The 23,050-nt window shown below is 41.5% G+C and overlaps 2 protein-coding genes across 2 annotated transcripts in view; both read right to left on the reverse strand.

The window, feature by feature from the left end:
* The window catches only part of LOC133358320 (mitogen-activated protein kinase kinase kinase 12-like), a 74,886-nt gene extending 63,225 nt beyond the window's left edge, over window positions 1-11,661 (reverse strand). Inside the window, exons 1-2 of the mRNA XM_061576583.1 lie at window positions 11,603-11,661; window positions 8,764-9,297 (exon numbers count right to left, since the gene is read on the reverse strand). The gene's annotated coding sequence lies outside the window, so the exon portion shown is untranslated. The remainder of the gene's footprint in view (window positions 1-8,763; window positions 9,298-11,602) is intronic.
* A 3,899-nt stretch (window positions 11,662-15,560) lies between these two features.
* The window catches only part of LOC133358326 (collagen alpha-1(XV) chain-like), a 51,287-nt gene continuing 43,797 nt past the window's right edge, over window positions 15,561-23,050 (reverse strand). The window contains 5 exon segments of the mRNA XM_061576596.1: window positions 15,561-19,513; window positions 19,515-19,569; window positions 20,558-20,673; window positions 21,042-21,239; window positions 22,662-22,760. Coding sequence (XP_061432580.1) covers window positions 19,340-19,513; window positions 19,515-19,569; window positions 20,558-20,673; window positions 21,042-21,239; window positions 22,662-22,760 — 642 coding nt within the window. The 3' untranslated portion in view covers window positions 15,561-19,339.

Below are 23,050 nucleotides of genomic sequence, written 5' to 3' on the forward strand. Positions count from 1 at the left end.
GTTTTTTACACTTATACTCTCGTAAATTGCAGCAATGTTCTTAAACTTTCTGACACCATACACTGCCCATCCACAATTCTGTTCCTAATTAATCCATGCAACATTAAATATTGGAGGAAGGTAGAGGTCGCGTGAGTTGTAGGGTCAATTCGTAACCTTCCTATTTGAACATTTTAGATGGGAAAAGGTACAGAGGTAATGTCTGTAAATGTGATCATAGTTTATGCATAAATAGTCTTATTTTTCATGGATTAGAAAATGCAAAATGCTATCATGTTTGAGAGGAATATATAGGTATAAATATTGTAGGAATATTCCAAATAAAAGAGCCACTTTTATAGCAAAATTGAATGATAAAGGAATTTCAGAAGATGTTTGTTATATTCAATATAATCAACAGAATGTCAAAAATTGTTCAGTATTGTGTTCTGCTAATTTACCTTCCTAAAAAAACATAAAGATTAGGCTTTGAAAAACAAGATACTCAAATTGTTACAATTCTGTGTGTTGACACTCATGCCCTCTAATTAGCCATAATGTGTTTTGATTCGTTAAATTGATATTTTAGTGCAGGGTATGGGAATGCTCCAAACACAATGACAGCGTTCTGTAAATGTTCCCTGGTTAAACATCTCCCTCCGTGCATCTCAAGTCATTTGTGCATCAAATCCTCTGAACAAAACAGCCATAATGTGTGACAATGAGGTAGAACAAAACGCACTGTCTTTTTTGTGGTGGAAAATGCATCCTGTGTGTGTGATGGATCTGGCCAAACAGTCATCAAGAGCAGTCGAGCGTGGGATTCTGTCACAATCCCATCAAGCCTACACCTGGGGTCACTTGCCATGAGTGTACATTTTAGATATTTAAGGAAGACAAAGAAAAGTCATTTGATTAGGATAATTACAAACCCATGAGCTTCTCGACACAAGTAAATGCATTCACAAGGATAATGGAGAATGAGAGTAATGCTTCATTTAGAAGCCAACCAACTACGAGAAATAGATGGTTTAGAGGCAGGTCTCTTCCATTGACCACACACGTACAATAAATCAGATTCTAGAATAGACGAATTGATATCAAGTATCATTATACGCGGCTTTTGTAGACTATGAAAAAGAATTGTATTCAGTGGAACCAATGCAATCATCCAAGCACTCACAAATGATGTAGAAATGCTCAAATCCATTTCTAAAGATGGAGAACCAACAATGATATTACATACATTCACAAAATACAAATAAGAAGTTGAGTCATGCAAGGATATACTTTTTCACCAGCATGGTGAATAATTAACCATCAAACCAATGGTTTGAACATTAGCAAATTAATAACTTAAGAACTTAACAAGGCTGAAAATTGGGTCTCAAGATAAATACGTGCAAATCAAAAGTCACGTACAACAAGCTTTCTTCAACAAAACAATATTGTAGGAGGAACACACAACACAGTATGTATATCTCAGGCAATTATTGAAGGCAGTCCAGCATCAAAATGATGAAACTCGGACTGAGTTGTTTTTGGAAAATCTTATTTCATATTGATTTACAACATATCAATGTGCCTAGAAAGGACAGAATTCGGTAATCGCATATTACCTGCCATGGTATATGGATTGGAAACTTAGACTTTGACAAACATGGTACGAAAGCTTTAGAGTATGGAAAGATGCATACTGGGAATTACACTGAGAGACAGAAAGAGAAACGGGGATCAGAGAACAAAGACACACGATGGAAAAGCAAATGGTCTCGGGCAGGACAATGGATGAGGCTTGTAACAGAAACGCAGCCAAACGAGGGAAACATTCCGATGAGGACAATCAGTGGGAAGTGGAGCAATGAGATCAGCTTATCAGATCAGAATCTTTATTTATCCTGGAGAAATCCGATGAGCTATGAAGCTCGTCTCCACAGATGTCCAGTAGTGTGAGATGCATTGTGGCACATGTCAAGAGAGGGAATTATGTCTTCACCCACATGATGGTATGTGTGATTGGGGAACTATCGCCTTGTTTTATTTTCTCATCTTCACATGGTGTGATTTAAAGATTCGTGTTTTTTCTCTCTCGTAATTGTGTGTTCAGAGGCTGCACATTTTGCAAATAAAAATGTCACGAGTGCGCTGCATGTCACAGTGGTGAGACGTGCATACACCCTTGCCATGGTCATTAAAACAGAACGGGCATTGGCTGCTGGTTTATTAATGATCCCGTCACTGTCTGACACTTTGCTCAACTTGCTTTGTGCATGCATGGTGTGTTAATGTCACAAGTGGCATTTTGAAAAGTGCAAAGTTAATGCATGTGTCTACTGATGTTTGATTGTAATGTTAATTTAAGAAACAGGTTTTTTTATGTTTTTATTATAATCTTAAATTATCGCACATTGCAAATGGATTTCTATGGAACAATGGAATCCATTGGTGTGCAGATACGAGGTGGATTACTACATTACAGGATTGTGAGAGATGGTGTCTGCTGAGCAGTGGATTGACCATGAGTAATGATGATGGTGGCTGATCTGTCAACGACATGGGGGTGCACCCCACCAAAAAAAAAATCTGATTTACAAAATACAGTATATGTTATTTAAAAGAAAACAAAAACGTGTATTTTTATAATTATAACAACACAAATACAATATTTTGTTTAAATGTGAAAAAAAACAAAAACGTGTAATATATTTTGTTATTAACAATACTATATAAAAAACTGTCAAAAATGTCAAGTAATTTTTCAAAGAAATTCGGCTAATTACAAAAAATTGTCCTCTTTTTGGAATTTAAAAACAATTCTGATCGAATAGATTGTCACATAAGTTTATTCAAATCGACACCATCTATATACGGGGGTGGCACCTCGAACTGCCTCGGGGAGAAGGCATTTTCGGCATCTCCATGGCCAATTCAAAACCCGACCCCCTCTTGAGTGCCAGCCATGGAAAAATTGGGAGGCAATAGGGCTGTCACGAATTACACCCCTGGTCAATAACTAGCTGCCATTCTAAACCATTTGAATCGAGATTGCCCGATGCAAATAGACTCCTCCCTCTCCACCCCATGACCTCCACAACCCACCCTACCCCTCAATGCATCTCCTATCTAGGTGCAAGAAAAGTCGAGGCTCTTTACTAGATGTTACTGTCTTGTTAGTATTGTCTGTCTTGTGAGCACCGGGGCATTTGTTCTGTCACGTTTGCCTTCTCTGCTCGTCTTGTTTTTGCTGTCTCGTTGGTACTGTGTTATCTGCACTCGCCGTCTTGTGCTGTCTAAATGCTGTCGTCTGTACTTTTTGTCCGCATCTCTCCATCATGTTTGTAATCTCTCGCATGTTCTGTCCTAACTTGTTTGCGTTGCCCAGTTTGTACTATATGTCTAGTTTGTATTGTCCATCGTATTAAAAAGGCGAAATTATCGTAAATTATCGTAATGATCGTAAAGTCATACTGTACGATATCCCCTGGCTTCACCAGCCGCGACTGGTCTCTTAGTAGTGTTTTAGTTTCTCATTCATGCTTTTTTAAATTTAGCACCAATATTGTTTTGTTCCGCAGTCTCTTACTGTATTTTCATTATCACCAAGATATCATATTGAAAATGAACGTGCTTCTCAATCGATAAGTCGACCATATGCATCTGGCCTGTCTCTTACTAACCTCTCATGTATCTTCACACAGCATTTGTCGAAGAACTGCAGGGGTTACAGTGATTTAATTTATTCAGTATTGTTCTGTTTACCGTATCTAAAGTCCATACACTGATTCGTCATTCCTTTGAATTCGGTATCCAGAGAGGAATTTTAAAGCAGCTGGCAGTGAAACACTGCTCTCTGCAGATTCTTGTCTCACCAATGGTGGTGGACCTGCTGTGTCCAACACAGATTATGGCACAAAAACAAAATGCAGGCTGCAATGTTGCCTACCAACTCTGCTGACAAGCAGCAGCTGTGAAGTCTCTGCTTGTGGGAACTCGCCATTGATGAGCTCGAGATGGTGGGACAACTCTTCCTTTTTCTGTTTTCTCCGGAGCCCAGAGCCAGTATTTCAGTGGCACTTACTCAGTAATTACACGGACACTGAATCCCGCGAGCTTCCCAGCTTAGGGTACGTAAAAAAGAAACGTGTTGGCATCAGTAGGTATCATGGAACAGGTGTTTGACTACTTTATGTCCACGTAGAGAAATGCTGATCTCTAGACAGGCGTAAGCCTGTGTTGTCCATGGAGGGAGAGAGGTTGTCTCTAACCATTCACGTCTGACATCCAGGTTCAAGAAGGATAAACAAATGTAGGGTTTTTTTTCTTCGTTATGCAAGGACCGATGTATCTTTGCTTCTACCCCTTTTGCTTGAATAACATCTATGAATTAAAGCCATGGGGTGGATCTGCGGCACTTTGGGTGTCTGGGCACCGGAATTCGATGTTTGCCCAAACCCACGCTGATATTCACCGACCCGCACTGACGAGCGTGGTGGAATATGGTCAAACAATCCCCGTGCAAATTATTATTATTGCTTAAGCGCATTGGGCTTCATTTATGTATTTCTGGACAACAAATGGTTGAAAGCAGTGGCAATTTGGCCATTATTCGACCAAAAGCTGATAGAAACAACCTGAAAAATTACACAAATAGGCAAATGTCCTCAATCACGTGCAATTAAATAACACCAACATACAGCCTGCACTGAGCGCAGGGAGAATGAATATTCTGTTTGAGGTGAGGGAACCAAGATAAGTATTAGTTCCACGTTGGTGATAAAGATCAAAGGTGATGGGGAAGAGATGGATATGATTGGGCTTCCCATCAGGGGCATATGAATCTTGTTGCAGGCATCTCCTTCCACTCCAAGGAGTTGTTTGGAAAGAGACTCCTCAATCGATGGAAGCACAAGGCCCAGCAATTATTGATGGAGAGATACTGGATTTGGTTACCATCGTAAGATAATATTCAGCCCTTAGCTCCTTTAAAGCCACGGTCGGTAGGGGCAGTATGCAGAAAATGTGTACACAAATTGCACAGAAAATGTATTTAAACATATTTGGCCTAAATCTGTTTTTTTTTCAGATTCCCTTTGCGCTAGAATGTAGATCGTTAAAAATAACAAAAATAGAACAATTTGAATTGGTTTTCTTTGTTCGTTTTACTTTAAAAAAGCTGAATTTTAATTGCAGATGCGAACTAGTGTGGGGTAAAAAAACCTCAGGCCTATTCTAGGAAATAATTAAAACTGCATTGCCCTGCGCGTTTACAGAATACCACTGCACCAGAAAGCACAGTGCGGTCGAAGCTGGATATTCATCGTTAGACATTTCCGGATCTGATGTCAACCAGCAAATAACCTTGAATCCACACATCTGTTACAATGAAATCATTGTTGTATGTAAGTTGTGATGGATGCACGTTGAACATCTTTCGCACCGTATGTAGTCAAGCGTGCTAATTGGGGGTGCCAGGGAACAGCAACAAACTAAACACAAACATCAGCTCTAAAGAAATGAGTTTTCAGTCTAATGATGACTAAATTGGGAAATGTATGCATTAGCTGCACTGACCATCCTCGTGAGTTATGGTCAAACAATCCACATGACCGACACGGCATGAGAAGGCCTTCATTATTTGGGCTGTTAATCATTTTATAATTGATTTACGTATACTTTTCCACTTTTAAGTGCTGCTTGAATAGATTTCTACGAAAACGTATCATCGATGCCTTTAGGCTTTATGATGCCAGTATCCATCACTGTTTTTCAGCAGGCATGTTACTGGTACGAGGTCATACCGTGCTGTTCTTGTGATTGTATTTTACAAAGTCCTATAACTACCCCCGTGCAACGTGAGGCTAATTCGCGCTGTGCCATTGTCGTTGGTGCGAGTTAATACGCTTCGTAGAAAAATTGACAACATTTAAACTAGGGCCTCCATTGTAAACCCACTGTGTCGGTGTAATTGAACTGCTGTGTCTAAAAGGTATTGAAAACAATGTTCTGGTTCACACGCTGGCTGCATGCTTCTTGGTAGAGCATCTGTACGTGTGGTCATTCGATAACACAAACAAGGTATCCTTGTTCTTGGTTCTTTCGGTAAAGTCACGTAGAAGGGAAGTAATAAAATAATAAAAATAAAACAATACAATAATTCTCACGACGTTTCGGCCACAACGCAAGCAGCCGTCCTCAGGTGAAGACCAACAGCATGGTGTTGTTTCATTCAGACGCTGTCTCCCCGACAGACCTGGTCTTCACCTGAGGACGGCTGCTTGCGTTGTGGCCGAAACGTCGTGAGAATGATTTTATTATGTTTTATTTTTATTATTTTATTATTTCCATTCTACGTGACTTTACCGAAAGAACAAAGAAGATGAATCCCTGCAGTCACGAAAGCTTTAAATCGAAATTTAAGGTATCCTTGATTGACAGCGCGAAGCAGCAGCAGCACCACATAAGTAACCTCGATAAGGACTGTTAAATAACAATCGTTTTGATTGGCAAGGATGTCCTTCAAACATGCAGAATGTACGCGCTGCCTTAACCACATATTTAGAAATAACGCAGCGTGCTTTAAAAAATGCGTGTGCCATATTCTTATCAGCGCTCCTCCTGCCTTTGGCTCACTTCTAATCAATCTCATGTCTGCATTCTGCTGATGCACGCTGTTTGAAGACTGCTTAGGAAATTGCAAATAAAATAATGAATGGAGCCCATTATTTAAAACGAGGTGAGAGAGCCCATTGTGAAACACGTACATCAATCTACATTGGCTTTGTTGAGCACACATTTATTTTGTAACTAATTTACGAACTAAAAACACATTGCAGGGTCACATTTTATTTATAAACACAGGGATGTGATGATTCCTTGATGTGATTGGGCTGGTATCAGATTCGAGTCCCAGTAGAGGTGATGTTTACATGAGGCTTGTTTGTGGGGAAAAGTGTGGACATCTCAATGTATTTTAGCCTCAAAATAGTGCGTATCCATAATTGGGATGGCACATTCGCTTTTGTAATTATGTATATAATCGCTACATGCACATCATAATTACTGGGCATACAGACAATTGGTACCGAGTGAGTGACCAATGTAAATTATGATGATCCGGTCACTCTACAAAGTTTAAAATTGGCACAACTCTAGTCGAGTATATGCTGACCAACGACAATTTGGATGTCCAAAAATTACAGCCCGGAGGTTGACTGGTTTCACTCATAGCTCCGGCTCAGCATGAGTTTTAAATTGCTTTTAAATGTCATACTAAACATTGAAAAATATATGTTGCCCATCATCAGTGAACCAAATAGTTTGCCTCCCATGGTGGAATGTGATGTAAAAGCCTACTGCTGGTTACTCGTAATTTATACAGTCTGTGCATATCTACGACCTAATCATCCTTAATGCACCCAATGTCATTCATATTTGCAGGCCAGACAAACTTAAGTCTGGTTAGTACGAGGATGGATGACCACCAGGGGCTTGCCAGGTGTTGTAGACGTGAGGTGGCCAGGAGATGGCAGTGTTGAGGGTTGGCTTCTTGGATGCGTGCTGAGTTTTCTCATGTTTCTCCTGTGTCATCCCATGTGAAGCTAAATGCTGATGAAGCTCAAAAAGTATTGAGATTAAGTAAGGCTTTCCTGGGTTAATGGTATACGTATACCGTACGTATGTGTGTTGAACTTCTTTCGCACCGTACGTTGCCATGTAGTATACAGAGTATGCAATTGTGAGGTGGTGAAAGTATATTCGAACGTGAATTTTCAAATGCACCCGCAGCCTCTGATTTATATATTTATATATAAGTATTTGATTCTTGCTCATTATTCTCAAAACATTTTTTAGCGCCCAAAATGTGTACAACATTTGTGTATGTGTGCAAGGGCACGCAATATTGTAAGTACTGTGTGTAGCGCATTGTTTCGGCACTGTCACGATCTTGCATAGAATTCTAGTCGAGTGGTTTTTAGGCTGGATTAAACTTCACCTAATATGAAACCCGCTGTGCACCAGATTGTATGTCTCTCTCATGTTTTCAAACCATTACTACTGTACTTCTCTCCCAGGCTCTGGAATTACAAGATAATTTACAGTCAGAAGAACCTCAGGAGTTCCACATTATCCTTAATTATTTCTTTCATGCTGAAGTTAGCCCCCCCCCTCCCGCCACTATCCAAATATGTAAAGTAATGTCAGTTGGGTGACCCAATGAGGAATATTTGCAAAATACAATTTCATTCAATATATATTCTCAGCAGCACTCCCGAGATATTTCTCACCTGATGATGATTGCTTGTGTTGCGATCGAAACGTCGTGATATTTTTTATTATTTTTATTATTTGATCTATCTACGTGGCTTTACCGAAATACCCAATAATATGAATTTCATTACAATTTTAATGTAACATTTAAGGCTTTATCACGTATGTCTGGCAACGATTAGAAATCTTAAAAATTGTAAACATGTTCACACAAATCTGTGTTATCAGCACCCCCCCAAATAGAACATTCTCTATACAACGACCCAACATCCTTTATTACATCCACACTAACCAGCATAACTGCTGCTCAACAGCCTCAGTGATTCTGACTGATAACGCTGGCATGAATGAATGAATGCTGCCAAACAAATAATACCACACTTAGCAATTAGCGGCTGCGTCAATCGCGAAAACAAACCCCTGTGACGCTGCAACGTGTTTATTTTCCATCACAGCTCGAGTGGAAACGTACAAATCTGTCAACACAATAACAACGAAAAGGGGCTTTTGCCTCACCTTGTTTTAGTGGCTCACCGCTGCCTGCCCAGTGCCCGAAAGCCACGCACTTGTGTGCCGACCTCTCAGTCTCTTCTTCTTCTCTCGCTCTCTCTCTTCGCCCCTCCGATTTCCCACGGCGTCAATGTCACCACCACAAAATCGGTATCCTCCAGCAGCAGTGGTCGTTGCCGTCAATGCAGCGCCAAGGGTGGGTTGCGATGAGCAAAGCCACCCAAATGACTGACCTCTTGTTCGCTCGGGTGTCTCTTAAACACGCGTGCCTTTGCCCCTGTAGATGTTGGAGCGACGGAGAAGATCTCTGGCTGTGTCGATGCGATCCGAGGTGCAGAACATCGCTGCCGTTGACCTTGGAGTGTCGAGGCAGCAGCAAATCGCTCTCCAACCCAACGAGACACCGACCGGCCCGTGGCGTCTGAAGACTCCGCGACCGCCCTTGGGCATACAGGGAACTCGGTTACTCGTTTCCTCGGTGGGAAATCATCCTCTCAATGAAGGGGGCTTGCTTCATCACCCCGGAGCCTCCACGAGAGACTGAGAGAGCGATACAACAACAAGAACAACAAAAATGCCGTTCCGCGTTAAATCCTTCGCACCCCCAGTTGCGCAATTCAATCTCTCCGTCCGTCCGTCTGTCAGTGCATTGAAATGAACGGCTTGTTTGGCAATATTCGCACTTCAATATCGCCGCCGCACGATGGAGAGAAGGGCGCGCTTGCGCTGCGACAGGCGCATCTCTGGCCGTGCAATTGTTTTTCAGCGATCGCCGTCGAAGATTTTAAATGGCCCGTTCGGTTTGGTGGTGGATGGGTTAGAGAGGGGGTGGTGGGTGGAGGCACCGTCCGCTGGCTGAACGCCGCCGCTGCTGCTGCTGCTACTGCCACCGCCAGCAGCCCGATCACAGAACAACAAAAAAATATAATCGCGGCGGTGACACCGTCGAGCAGATGTGAAATCCGCCCTCCCATCCCCTCCCATTCCCTCCCTGCCCCTTGCATTCTGTGCGTGCGGCCAATGGGAGGAGCGCGCAGTGGCCTCGCTCCGCCGAGCCCCGGGGGCCGTTTTCCCCAAAGGGCCCCCAAGGCGACCAGGCACCCCCCCCCCCCTCTCCACGCACCCCCCCCACCACCACCACCCGCTGGTGCTGCAACGTCAATTTGTGATGTGGGAGATTTTGAACGGAACATTTGCATCGACTGCACCGTTTTAATTGGGTGGCGCGCGGATTCAACGTTTGCACACACACACACATAAAGAGAAAAAATTTGGGAGATGGAACAACGATGACAAGGACTAAATATACATCGTACAATTATAAACGGCGGTGGTTGAGAAATCTATGGATTTTGAAATGTATCTTCTGACTGTTATTGTAACAGTGGTAAGAACAGAAGGTTGTTTCATTGAGTTGGCTTTTTTGTGCGTGTCTGTTGCACATATTACACGTCTTGAATATGCGTAATATATTTAAACCGCGTTCACACTGGCAGTGACTGATAAAGCAATCCTGCTGCCTTGTCAATCAGAGATATTAAATACATTTCTCAGGTAGAGCTTATTCTCAAAACATCTCTTAAAACATGAATTATATATGGTATTGGAATTATGAAAAATATGTTTTTATAAATTATCTCAATTATTGTCCTCTCACAAGTTTCATATGTTCACACCAATTGGCCAAGTTTCTTAAGTACATGAGTATTAAATTACATTTGGGCAGAGATTTTCGTTTCAGCAGGCATAGGTACCATTCGCATTACCTACAGTAACTTACCCGTGCATATGTAAAATGTGCGAATTTACATATTCAGTGTGTAGCGTTAATTATTCGGTTTGTGTGTGTGCGTGTGTCCATGGCCAAACAAAGTTTAGCACTCATCTCCAATTATGGTCTTAAAATATTGGAAGAAATTCTATATTCCTATGGCAGGAGCCAGTTTATAAATAAGATAGATATTTTGTATGAAGTGCATGCATGTATATCCTACGAACGGTGTTTGGAAATTAATTAATGTTTTGTTCAGTTTAAATTATGGCAAGAATATACAATTAATATCACTACATTGAAGTGTTTTATTGAATGTAGAAATGAAACAACATCCAAATACATTCGCAATTGATTTTTGGGCGAGGCCACAATGATTTGGCCAAATGTTTCGTTAAGACCCTCAACCACCCGACAGCCAAACAAATCCATGTGTGTAGATGTATTTAATGGGATAATGAAAAAAATTCAGCTGAACGGTATTTGAAGAACGATTTTCAATTGAACGTTTAGCAATTAGATATCAAGTTAAATTTAAAACTACATTAAACGTCATCAGGACAATATCCAAGAAGTCATAATAAAAATCCAAAGGTCTTAACGTCACACATTTGGTTAGATCAATACGTGGCCTAACCTAAAAATCAATTATGAATCTTAATATTCGCTGTGAAAACCTATGTGCTAACACATCCAATACAATAGCAGGAGAGATCGTTTGCATCAAATTACATGTTTCAACCATGAACATTTCCCAGCTCAATGTGTTCATCTTTACAAATAATGTTTTGGAATGCAGGGAAGTTCACCCATTGAAAGGACACGTATAATGAGATGAAGACCTTTCAAATGAACGAGTGATCATCAATATCAGCCCCAACGTTTTTAAGTAGTAGAATTCAGATGAGTTAAGCCCTGCGACATTGCTTCATGCAGAATGTAAGTAGATATTGCAATATATCACATAGCACACTTCCATATTAGCTGCACACGCAATAACGTAATATAATATTGAATGTCTAATTCATCACAACAGCAGGGCACCCGACAGATCCTAATGTAATCACATTTCACCTTGCATGCGTTGCAGGTAGATGCATTGTGTCGTTGGGCGATCTTGAACGTGTTGTTTTGTAACCTGGAGCCAAAATGTATCGTACAGTATTTTTATTATAAATTAGCTCCTATCGTCCCTAACACAGATCTTGGCAAATCCAGACAACAGATCATTATGTATCCTCATCTGCTTAATAAGCATATGCAGGGCTTGTTTGTGGAACACATGAGCGAATTTTGAAAATAATTAAACGTAGAATGCTAGGCTGTGTCTGGAGGCATCTTTTATTGTTCTGCAGAATGGGCTGTAAATCCACACATCCTCTGTTGTGTCTTTCTGTCTGTCCCCTGGTCTGTCACACTGGCATTTGTCTGCATCTTCCACGTGCAGCTATCTATCTGTCTATTTGCCTGTGTCTGTCTTCATCTCTATGCCTCTCTAGTTATCCTCTGTATAGCCATCGCAATCACCAGTTGTCAACGATGAGCGTTGCCAGTAAGTATATCAGTGCATCGCCGTGATTTCCGGTGGTGAAGGTGATCCACATCCCTTGCCATCGCTGTGGGATTTTTTCATATTTCATCGGGGCACTCTAGCTTTAAAAGCCCTGTGACTCATGATGCCATAAAACAGGGCTGTGAAGCAGCCTCCCATGACCTCTAGTGGTCATGTGTGGTCAGGAGCATTAGGATCAGAGTAGGTGTCACTCGTGTTTCTTGTATAGAGCTCGGAGGGTGAGTTGACTAAAAATTGGAATCGACACATTTTTGTGATAAATTGCTCGGGTTCCCTTTGGCGATTGACCTCACATCCTACCTACTCAAGGTGGGAAAACCCCGACAAGCCACACCCAGTGACGTCACCAAGCCCCGCCTACAATCTTCTTTCCAGCAGCACATGTGGAAACAGAGGCGAAACTTTTGTTTGTTCCAACTGTGTTATCGGATCAGTCGAGTAAAGGCATCATGCCATGATAAACTCTTGCAGACCTGTACATCACCCCACGCTAGGTATCTGGTGTCACGGAAGGACATATTGTAGAATTATTTCTGAGATCCCTTCAAATTACCTCGAGTGACAACTTTTATCTACAGTAGAGGGTGTGACATTATCCTTGCGCCCTGCATGGAGAAATGTTTATCAAATGGCAGTCAACCCAATATCTTTAATTCTCAGATCTGGAATTTTGGCTCAAATTAATTGAGACTAATAATCACTCAACACTATTTTTGTGCAGCCATTGGTGAATGGGCTGAGACCATCAATTCAATGCACTTGAGAATATGGCTTAATTACAGGTGGCTGCCCAGATGGGAATCCAGGATCGGAGTAGTGCTGACTCACTGCTTTGACCGATGAGCCATGCTGCCACTTCAAGGTCGGGCTTACCTAATTCCATTCATTGTGCCCCCCCACTCCCCATCTACCTTTTGACTGAGCTTACCTATAATTATTGTCAGTTCAACAGCTTTCTAAATCCATTTCATATAATTGTCATACATGTTTGTTTCATTTTTCTTTCTCAATGCCTATACATAAAATCCCTGCTGCAATTCCAGTCACAAGGCAGCGTGTCTAGCAAATCCTCCATGACCACGGCACTCGACTGCATTTCCAGTCCAGAGTCAGCAGTGAAAACGCCACATTTCCATGGTGGAGCCAGTCTTTGAGCAGGATTGACCATAGTTGACTTCCCACACGTGGTCCCCATTTTTACGGACCTCAAAGTTACTATGGGGTGGAGCAGTGGTGCAGTGGCTTGCGCACTACCTTACAAACCTGTCCACCTGAATTTAATTCTCAGCCATGGCTAGCACCAGTGGTGAGTGATATCTGAACTCTTCACGCCTCCTGCACAGTCTCTCCGGGATGAAGGAAGCCACTACACGTGTATACACAGTATCTATACACTGTATTTAAACACAGCTTACATACTGTACTAGGTGGAGTATTATTATTATCACTGTTTAGTGCACGTGGCTGTTGTGGGGTAACACCAATTGTGTTTGGCTTGATTTCCTCGTTCCGTTGTGTGAAACTGCTAAGATAATGGAGGTGAATAGGATAAAGGCTAAAGATGCCCACAGTTGTGCTCCACTCTCTTGGGGGTCATAGGTTTTTGTTTTATTGCAGCTGACCCAGATTACAACTCGTAAAGGTGCCCCTAATTCAAATCTGTAAACGATGAGAAAACGCAGAAACTAAATATGTATACAGAGTGCGTATCTGTGTGCTTTTTAAACTGTTCCTTACTTTTACCTCGTTAAACGCATACAAAATATATACTTTCTATGCATAAGCAGTGATGTGTATGGATAAAATGGAAATGGCACTGCTAAACGAAATATTGTACTCCATCATGCCTTCCTATTTATCCAAACAAATGCTATGCTGTTATGTAGTCTAATTTACCATCTGCATTGATTTGACTGAACAATCCAGTACAACGTCGCATATCCGACCCCCTGGGGACTGAGGCATAGGCGGATATGTGAAAAGGTCGAATACACGAACGGCTAAAAAATATGACAGTAACAACCACCAGACAAAAATAAGTTAAATTTCGATTTAAAGCTTTCGTGACTGCAGGGATTCATCTTCTTGGTTCTTTCGGTAAAGTCACGTAGAAGGGAAGTAATATAATAAAAAAAACATAATAAAATAAACGTCGTGAGAATTATTTTATTATTATTTTTTATTTTATTTTATTACTTCCCTTCTACGTGTCTTTACCGAAAGAACCAAGAATAAAAATAAGTTACTTAACAAAAATAAAGTGCAAACTGCTTTAAATGTAGCTACACGCTTTGCTGCGCTCAGGAAGGGAGCGAATGCACACGGGATGTCACCGTGTGTCATTTGCAAAGGTCGGATTTGTAAACATCTACAAAAAATGACAGTTACACCGTGCACACATACAGCACTGAGTGTGGGAGATAAATTGGTGAGGGCAGATATGTGGAGGTCGGATACGTGGCGTAAAGAACAATAATCCCGAATCTCTGATTTGTATTCAGCCAAAATGCGGCCACTCGGCAGATTGATGGAGTCAAAGAAACACGTGTGAACATTATTCTTCCCCTCCACTCTGCGCTTCCCAATCCCCGTTTGATGTTTCAACTTCCGCTGGCTGTTAATACGTTTACAAATTGGTTTAGCACCAAGGGTTTTTTTCTCTTCAATTGTATTTGCACCTTTAGCGTTGAATGAATCATGTGACAATATATCACTGCTATTTTCAGAATTTGCAGGAATGCCGACTAAAATGTCAGAGTGTGGTTTGCATTACCACAGAGGATGCATTAATCATCGGAATGCTATTTTTATTTTGCTTTTTTAAATACACGTGAAATACGTATTGTGTATTCTTTTACACACCCATGCGCATTTGACAGTGGCGATGTTGGTTCACACACACACTGCACTGCGGTCCTGGTTTCCCCGGTTTGATCCCTGGCTCCACACACACTGGTGTCCATTGGTATCGAATCAGAGCTGGGCCTGCCCTGCAAATATTACACACCACCACATGCGGCTATTGTAGCGGTTGTGCCCCTGACACATTTTAGGGGGTGGAATTTGAGCAGTTATAACTCCTTGCAAGCTAGCATAGTGGTGACAAATTAGCATGAAATACTCTTTGGTTCTTTCGGTAAAGTCACGTAGGTGAAAAAATAAAAATAAAATAAAATATAAATAAAAATTAGAATACAATTAAAAACATTTGAAATAACTACATTTTATAACTAAATTTAGTCATTTCTAAATAGAAATAACTAAATTTGGTTATTTAAATTTTAAATTAGATTTCTTATTTTATTCTTATTTTTAATTTAATTTAATTTTTATTTTTTCACCTACTTGACTTTACCGAAAAAAACAGAGTATGGATCCTTGCAGTCACGAAAACTTCAAATCGAGCATGAAATACACAAGACGACCAGTTTTTGTCAACTGCAATTTATTAGTGTTCAGGAAAACATATACTGGACTTACACGGAATTCCAAAACTGGACTCAATGGACATCACTCACAGGGATTATATCGCCCAATTCTACGTAAAATTATACAATTACCGTGTATATGGAGAACACAATTCTAAAACACAATCTTGATTAACCTCATGAAAATTCTTGGAATTGCAGCACTATGTAATAAAGTTAGCACCTTGTTTTATTTTCAGCAAATGTATGTCTTAGAAAATTACAAAAACACAAACATATCTACTGACCTATTCAACAAGTTATTGTTTTTAGATTTGAAATTGTGGAGAATGGGCTGTGGTGATATTGTTCGAGGATTTCTATCTGTAAGGTTTCCACCCACAAACTCGCACCCAGAGCCCATAGGGGCCGGTGCCTTCGCAAGATGAGCGTTTATTGAGAACATATTGACATTTTACTTATCTTCTCAAAACAATGTTTCTCGTGGTGGCATTGAAAATCCAACAATTTAATAGCACAAATTACCATTTTGACAGCAGTTTTACAAATAAATAGATTGTGCTTCATCCAGCTTACGTCAGCCGTTGGTATATTTTCAGAATTGTGGCAATGCCATGATTTTTGCGGATGCAATTTTGTGAGCGACAGCAGTTCGGCTTATGAAAGTTTTTGCTTTTTTACTTTCCAAATACCAAGTCCATGTTTTCAGGGCTGTCATGGGATTCATTCAAACTTGACAAGACTTCCAAATTTCATAAATCACATTGTTTTTGTTGGCACACCAACATAATATAACAGAGCGTCTGGTTTTAAGCCGGTAGATTTTCCAACAATAAGCAATAAAACAACAAGGTTCTGCCATTACATTGCCTGCCCTTTACACACAGAGAGTGAGTAAATATTTCCATTTGTAAATGTTCCTTCAATTGGCACTAATGCAATCTTAAAAATACATCGCATGTTCAACAATTGGCTGTATTTATTGATCGTCATGGAGAAATATGGCAGCGAATCGTTCCCAAAGGTGTGTTTTAGCAATTTGGGCCACTGTAGCACTCGTTTTCACAACTGCGACAATTCAGCATTTGGAACCAATGATTCAATAACACTGCCACAATCATGGACTCTCAACTAACACGATGCAAGGCTGAAGCACTCCTGTGTCCTGCGGAATTTAAGTTTTCCACGCCAAACTCTATTTCCACCACATGTGTAGGGCACGCGCCATAATGACGGTAACACGTGACAATGGTCTTCGTGAACACTGACCTTTCTTTAACGTCCCGTGAAAATAAAACGAGTAATATAACACCAATCAGAAACGCCGTCTATATAATTTCTCCTCTATTTTTTCATTAACAAAGTCATTTTAATTTGTTCATAAACAAGGTTTTTTTTATATGAAAGCGAATTTTTTTTGCTGTGAATTTGAGGCAAATGGTTTTAATGGATAGCTGTTACTTCCTTGTGGAAATGGTACAACTGGCTACAGTGTTGCTGATGATCACAAAAGCAAGCAAGCAAGAAAGCGATAAAAAAACATCTGTCATGCTGTGCTGGAGACATCCGGACTTAAGGAACTTAAAGATGTTTGTCATAAACGAACAGACCACTTTAAATTCAACTATTTTAACACTGAGTGAATGTGTTGTTGTGCTTTATGGTGCCCATACAGTATAAACGAGCCCCTTAGACTGTAATTATATCCAAATCGTTTATCTGTTTTGATATGGACAGGACGCCAATGGTATTTTGTAAAACATTCAACCGGGAGAGGCTGTTGTAAATGCAAGACAACATTTTGAATCTTTCATGGTATCAAATTGCCAATTAAAATATGAAGTATCATTTCTCGAGTATAGCAAGCACGGTCGATTAACACACGTTTTTGCAATACGACCTAGGCAGCATTTAAAATAGGTAGAACATCGAACACACTTCAATGTACTTACCTAATGTGTTCACCATTGCATAGGACTTTTCATGTCATATTCTAACGACTGTGCTCGGCATAGCCTGGTAAATGCAGCACTGAATGCCAACTCAACCAAAACAACGCAGAGGCACTTTTTTGTTTCAACCCCTTTTTAGTTTAATGAATGTGACCGTTACCTTTGCTTTTGGCATTCGTTGTTATTATTCAAGCAAAAATGATGAATTAGTATTCAGTGGAAGAGTGACCCAAGGCACAGTGAGATAAAACTGATATGTCACGAGGCAATAGGAGATAACTAAAAGCACACTGTCGATAACACAACATTATACTGGCAAACAAAATGCAGAGTAAATATACATCCGTGGTTTTTCAGTGCATTTATTTTTACACTGCAGCACCATCAGTGGCCTCCCACGTCTACCCAGCGGAGTAAATTGTTGACACTTCATTCATTATTAATCCCCCACGCTGTTTTAAAAAAAAATACCTATGGGGCCGTCCATAAATGACGTCACGCGATTTTGGACGATTTTTGACCCCCTACCTCGTCACACGGCGTCACAAAAAGTCAGACCCCCCTCAAATATGACGTCAGAAAGCTTTGCCCCCGCCCCAAAAAAAATATTTCCATTTTAAAATAAAACATGCTTCAAATAACTTTAAACTATTGTCATTGTAGTGCGTATTTAATGTGGCGCTGCACTCTGATGTTGTGACGTCACATTTCTCAACCCCCCCCACCCCTCGTCACACATCGTCACAAATGTCTAACCCCCCCCTAGGTGCGTGACGTCATTTATGAACGGCCCCTATGACATACGTGGCAGGCTCTCATCTGTGGGTGGGTGGGGGGGCATGTATACTACCCGTGAAGCACAATCAGGCAGATTTGTGCAGCTACTTGCTGTGTGTATTAATATGTAAGGTCTGCGCATCATTGTGGGCATTTCTCGTGATTTTGTTGTGAGGCTGGAACATCTATCACCCCCGGCGTGTATTGTTTGCAGGATATTCTGGATCGTTCATGAGGGTAGGGTCTATGCAAAAAAAAAATGCTGTTCAGTGACCAAGCGTGGTCAATAATATGTTTGACTGGATTGAAAGTGCAAAGAGACATCACGACCTCCCACACATGACATGAAAAACAGAAAATATTGCAACCCAAAAGGTTCGCTTTTGCAAGTGTGCAGTGACATACAGCAAATATGACTTACACCACTCGTCCTGTACCCGTTAATATAACTGCCCACACTTTGTCATGGAACCTACAATGCCCTTTACAGAAATGCAACACAAGGACAGATAAGGCTCCTTGTACGTGTGCTGATCTCTCTGCTGGATCCAAATGGCAACTGTGAAAGGCCTATTTGAGCCCTATGTGACAGGTGACACAGTGATATGATAAAGCTATCTCCCTCCTGATGACATACAGTAACAAATGGGTGATTTATTGTGATCCCTTTGCACTGGGCAGATTTAACGAGATGAATACTGAGGTTCTAACAGCCTGATTTTCCCGAGACCTACGTGAGAGGGTTACTCTGATGTTCCTGCAGTAGGAAACTGATGTGGTCACGTGATGAGATGGTTTCTCAGAGACCCGAATTAAATTATGTTCAATAAATCCATGCAGTAGGCAGGCAACAGGATGACTCAATGAAACTAAGATCTGAAATCCATGATTACAAAAGATCTGAAGGAGATAGTTGTTCCTGAGTAAGACCACCGTCAAGATGACAAGATGATTAAGATCTCTCCCGGGGGTGGGGTGAACATCTGACACAAAGGTAAAAATTTTTCTGAGCTTCCGAGGACACCTTGTCAATGAGAACCCCGCTTGCACTCCACTCAACTCCACCACCGCTGGGCACCATCTACTTCTTCCGCTTGCCGTGCTGGTGCAGGTGGTGCCGGTAGCTGTTCTCCACGCACAGCACCACGAAGTGGCTGGCGCAGTGGTGCGTGTGCTGATCCAGCAGCCGCCCTGACTGCAGGGCCGAGGCCTGGCCCACGTCATCGCTGCTGCTACGCCAGTCAGTGCAGCTGTGGACCATGCTTGTGGCGCCCTTGCCCGTCCGCGCCGTGCCACACCAGCTTGAAGGGCCTGCAGCGCACATCGGAAGCGCATGTCAGCATCATGCGCTAATAGCGGGCCAAGCGCTTTTGGGACTCAAGCAAATCATTTATTTTTTCATTTTGAGGGGTCTGGTTTATGCCCTGCAAAAAAATGGCAATTCAGAACCCGATATTGATTAAATAAGTTCAACAGAGTTAAACTTTGAAACATCTCTCAGTTATTGATTTTGGTTGTAGTGCCATTTATCATTAACTTTAAAATGATATTGGGGCTGGGAAGTACTAGACCTCCTAGGAGACTGCATGCATCATTAGTGGGGATTCACAAAAAGCGAAGTAGTTAGCAAAGTGCCATGGGATCTATAAAGACAAAGAAGGATCTATTTTGGTTCCACATGCCAGCACCTGCCTTAACTTTTTTGGTCTTGCTCCAGACAGTTGAAAAATACACTGTGTTAAAAATGTATGATAATAAAACACTGGCTACTATAATCATGACTCGTGAGGAAGACCCACTGCTTTAGCCAACTCACAATATTTATTTTTCCAAGTAAGTCGGTTAATAAAACACTCCATTAAAATGGGAAACTAAGGGGTAGGGTTGATGGATAATGAGACGATTTTGTTGTACTGCCACCTGTAGGCAATAGGTGGTATCTATAGGCGGCAGTACAGCAAGTAGACATTCAACTATCCATATTCTTGGTTCTTTCGGTAAAGTCACGTAGAAGGGAAATAATAAAATAATAAAACATAATAAAATGAAATTCTCACGACGTTTCGGCCACAACGCAAGCAGCCGTCCGTTGTGGCCGAAACGTCGTGAGAATTTCATTTTATTAGGTTATATTTTTATTATTTTATTATTTCCCTTCTACGTGACTTTACAGAAAGAACCAAGAATATGAATCCCTGCAGTCACGAAAGCATTAAATCAACTATCCATGTGAAGTGCGAGCATTATCCCCTCCTATCTGTCTGTATCGGGCCTGCGAGGTCATGAAATCAGTACTGACCACTTGGAGTCTGTGAGCACGTTGCCCCCGTCGAAGGAGTAGATGGGCGCATTTGGGTTGAAAGAGGCCCCGTCTCCAGTGAACAGACTGTTCCAGTTGAAGAAGAGCAGCTCGTTCTGTCAACAGAGACAACGGCGATGACGGCACAATTCATCGTTATTCTCTTCTCTTTCAAATGGCCTGCACATGTGCAAGACAAAACTTGGCCAAGTAAGAGGGTCAACGATGCCACCTGCCCACCTTTAGAGATTGGCCTATGGATGCATATTGCACCAAATGTCTATGTTATCCCTCCACATGCTAAGAAGTGATGATTTCATGGTATTGAAATATTTATTTTATTCTCAGAGCTGGCCATTGGTGATCAGTCTGACGATATCAACTCACCGTACTTTAAAACTCAGTTTAGTGGCTGAACTCAGCAGTACTGGCTCAGTGCTCTGACCCATGAGCCAATAGGGGGGCTCCCCCCCCCCCCGCTCACCTTGAGGTTGAGGATGGGCACCTGTGCAGCCTCATCACGGTCCACGATGGCATTAAGGTCCTGGTTGGGAGAGGCCAAGAAGGCTCGGAAGGTGCCGGTAAGGCCGGCGCTGCGCGCCTGGCGGAAGCACTGTGTGTCCGCGCCCCGCAGGCCGCCCATGCTGCCCATTACCGGCGTGTTTAGGGCTGCCATGTAGAGCTGCAGTGCCGGACCAGCATGGTGTGCGCGCGAGGGTGAGATTGTGAACAGCACACAAAGGAATATGAAATGTCAAAACAAGTCAAAGTGATCATTTTTCTAAAATAAAAAAACGGAGGCAGAGCTGAGCCAGTGGTGTACATTACATGTTCTGATGGCAGGATGAGTCTCTCCATTGGACAACCACTGTGGACTTTATCAAAAAGTGGTACTCATGTCATCAACCCCAGAGGGATGAATTCAATCAACCCCCATCTAAAATTCGAAGTCAGTCTTCCTTTTTGGACCACTGAGCCATTGGAAGGAAGGTGAGCATGCATCAATCGCCATGTCACATGCGTAGGTGTGGAGTGAGTGTGCGGATCGTGTTAAATTGCAAACTATTTTAAGCCCATCTTTTACGCTTAATCACTAGTCACATTTAAAGTGTTATTTTGGAGTGGATGCCTGAGATCATGAAAATCCTTCGGGAATCTCTTACAGCCCTGAAATCCTCACGCATTATTTCCTAAAACGGCCATAGAAAAGGGCACTTCAGAACGAGGTGGATAGCCTTAATTTACATCCTGATAGGATCTCATGGAAATCAAACACCTCATTTGCATTAGACACTTGAGTTTAAATGCATATGGCAACACAGCAAAATGTGTATTTGTAAACAAGATAGCACAATACAACATAGAGCTACTTTTGTTATCTGTAGACTCACAGTTTCATCATACTCTTTGGTTTTTTCGGTAAAGTCACGTAGGTAAAAAAGTATATTAAAATAAATTTAATCACGGCGTTTCGGGCGCAACACAAGCGTCCTTCTTCAGGTGGGGACAACGTAGTGAAAGCACACCGCTTAAGTGTGTACACACTTAAGCCAAAGAGTATGAATCCTTGCAGTCACGAAAACTTCAAATCTAGAAAGTTTCATCATAACCGAAAAATAGCACCCTTTAATTCGAATGACTTTTTCCCCATGTTTCTATCGTCCTACATATACAGATAACAAATAAAGTCAATGTGCCATGATAAAGAGCCATCGCCCGAAACGTCGCCTGTGATATAGTTTTCCTTTTAAGGCCGCAGTGCTATTGACTAATGTGCTGAGTTTTTTTGTTTAATCATTTGTGTTTACGCAACACTTCCAATGCAGCAGTATCACCAAAGAAATTTGTTTGATAGATAGAAACATCACATGAATTAGCCTAAACTGATTAAAAACCCACGTATAACAGATTCATTAAATCTAGGCTGTAACCGTCCACTCATTACGCTCAGGTTAATCTGAAGGTGGCTGACCATGATCATTACCAGCCACCACATGTTTCGGTATCACTGCCAGGCACAGACAACAACCGCCATGACCCCCGCAGCAGCATGCAGAGCATGGCGACGTAACAAAGGCCCTGGCTGCAGCTTGGACTCACGTACAGCGTGCGAACGTCCATTTGTCCACAGAGTTTTTCCGCCGCTTTGCGCTGCCAAGCCCTGATCAGACACCTCTGACTGGTGATGTACGTAGGGGAGGAACTGCATGGGCATGGAGTGGGGAAAGCAATTAATATGAACGTTACGATGCATCAGTTCATTGATGAAAGTAGATTTTTATGCTCATGATGCATAGATTGAATTGCGAGCGTGAGAACTGATTGTTGTAAACCGATGTTACATTGAAGTTAACGGAGCTGACTGGACAATACCAGTGATACTGACATTTCAAGCAACATAAACAATAGAATGTAATAGACAAGATACAAATGAGTCAAAAACAAGCGATATAGTTAATACAAATAGTATGCACAAGACGATACAAATTAAAA

The sequence above is a fragment of the Lethenteron reissneri genome, chromosome 7 (genome assembly GCF_015708825.2).
Source record: "Lethenteron reissneri isolate LAM-NWPU_2019-01 chromosome 7, ASM1570882v1, whole genome shotgun sequence".
Classification (NCBI taxonomy): Eukaryota; Metazoa; Chordata; class Hyperoartia; order Petromyzontiformes; family Petromyzontidae; genus Lethenteron; species Lethenteron reissneri.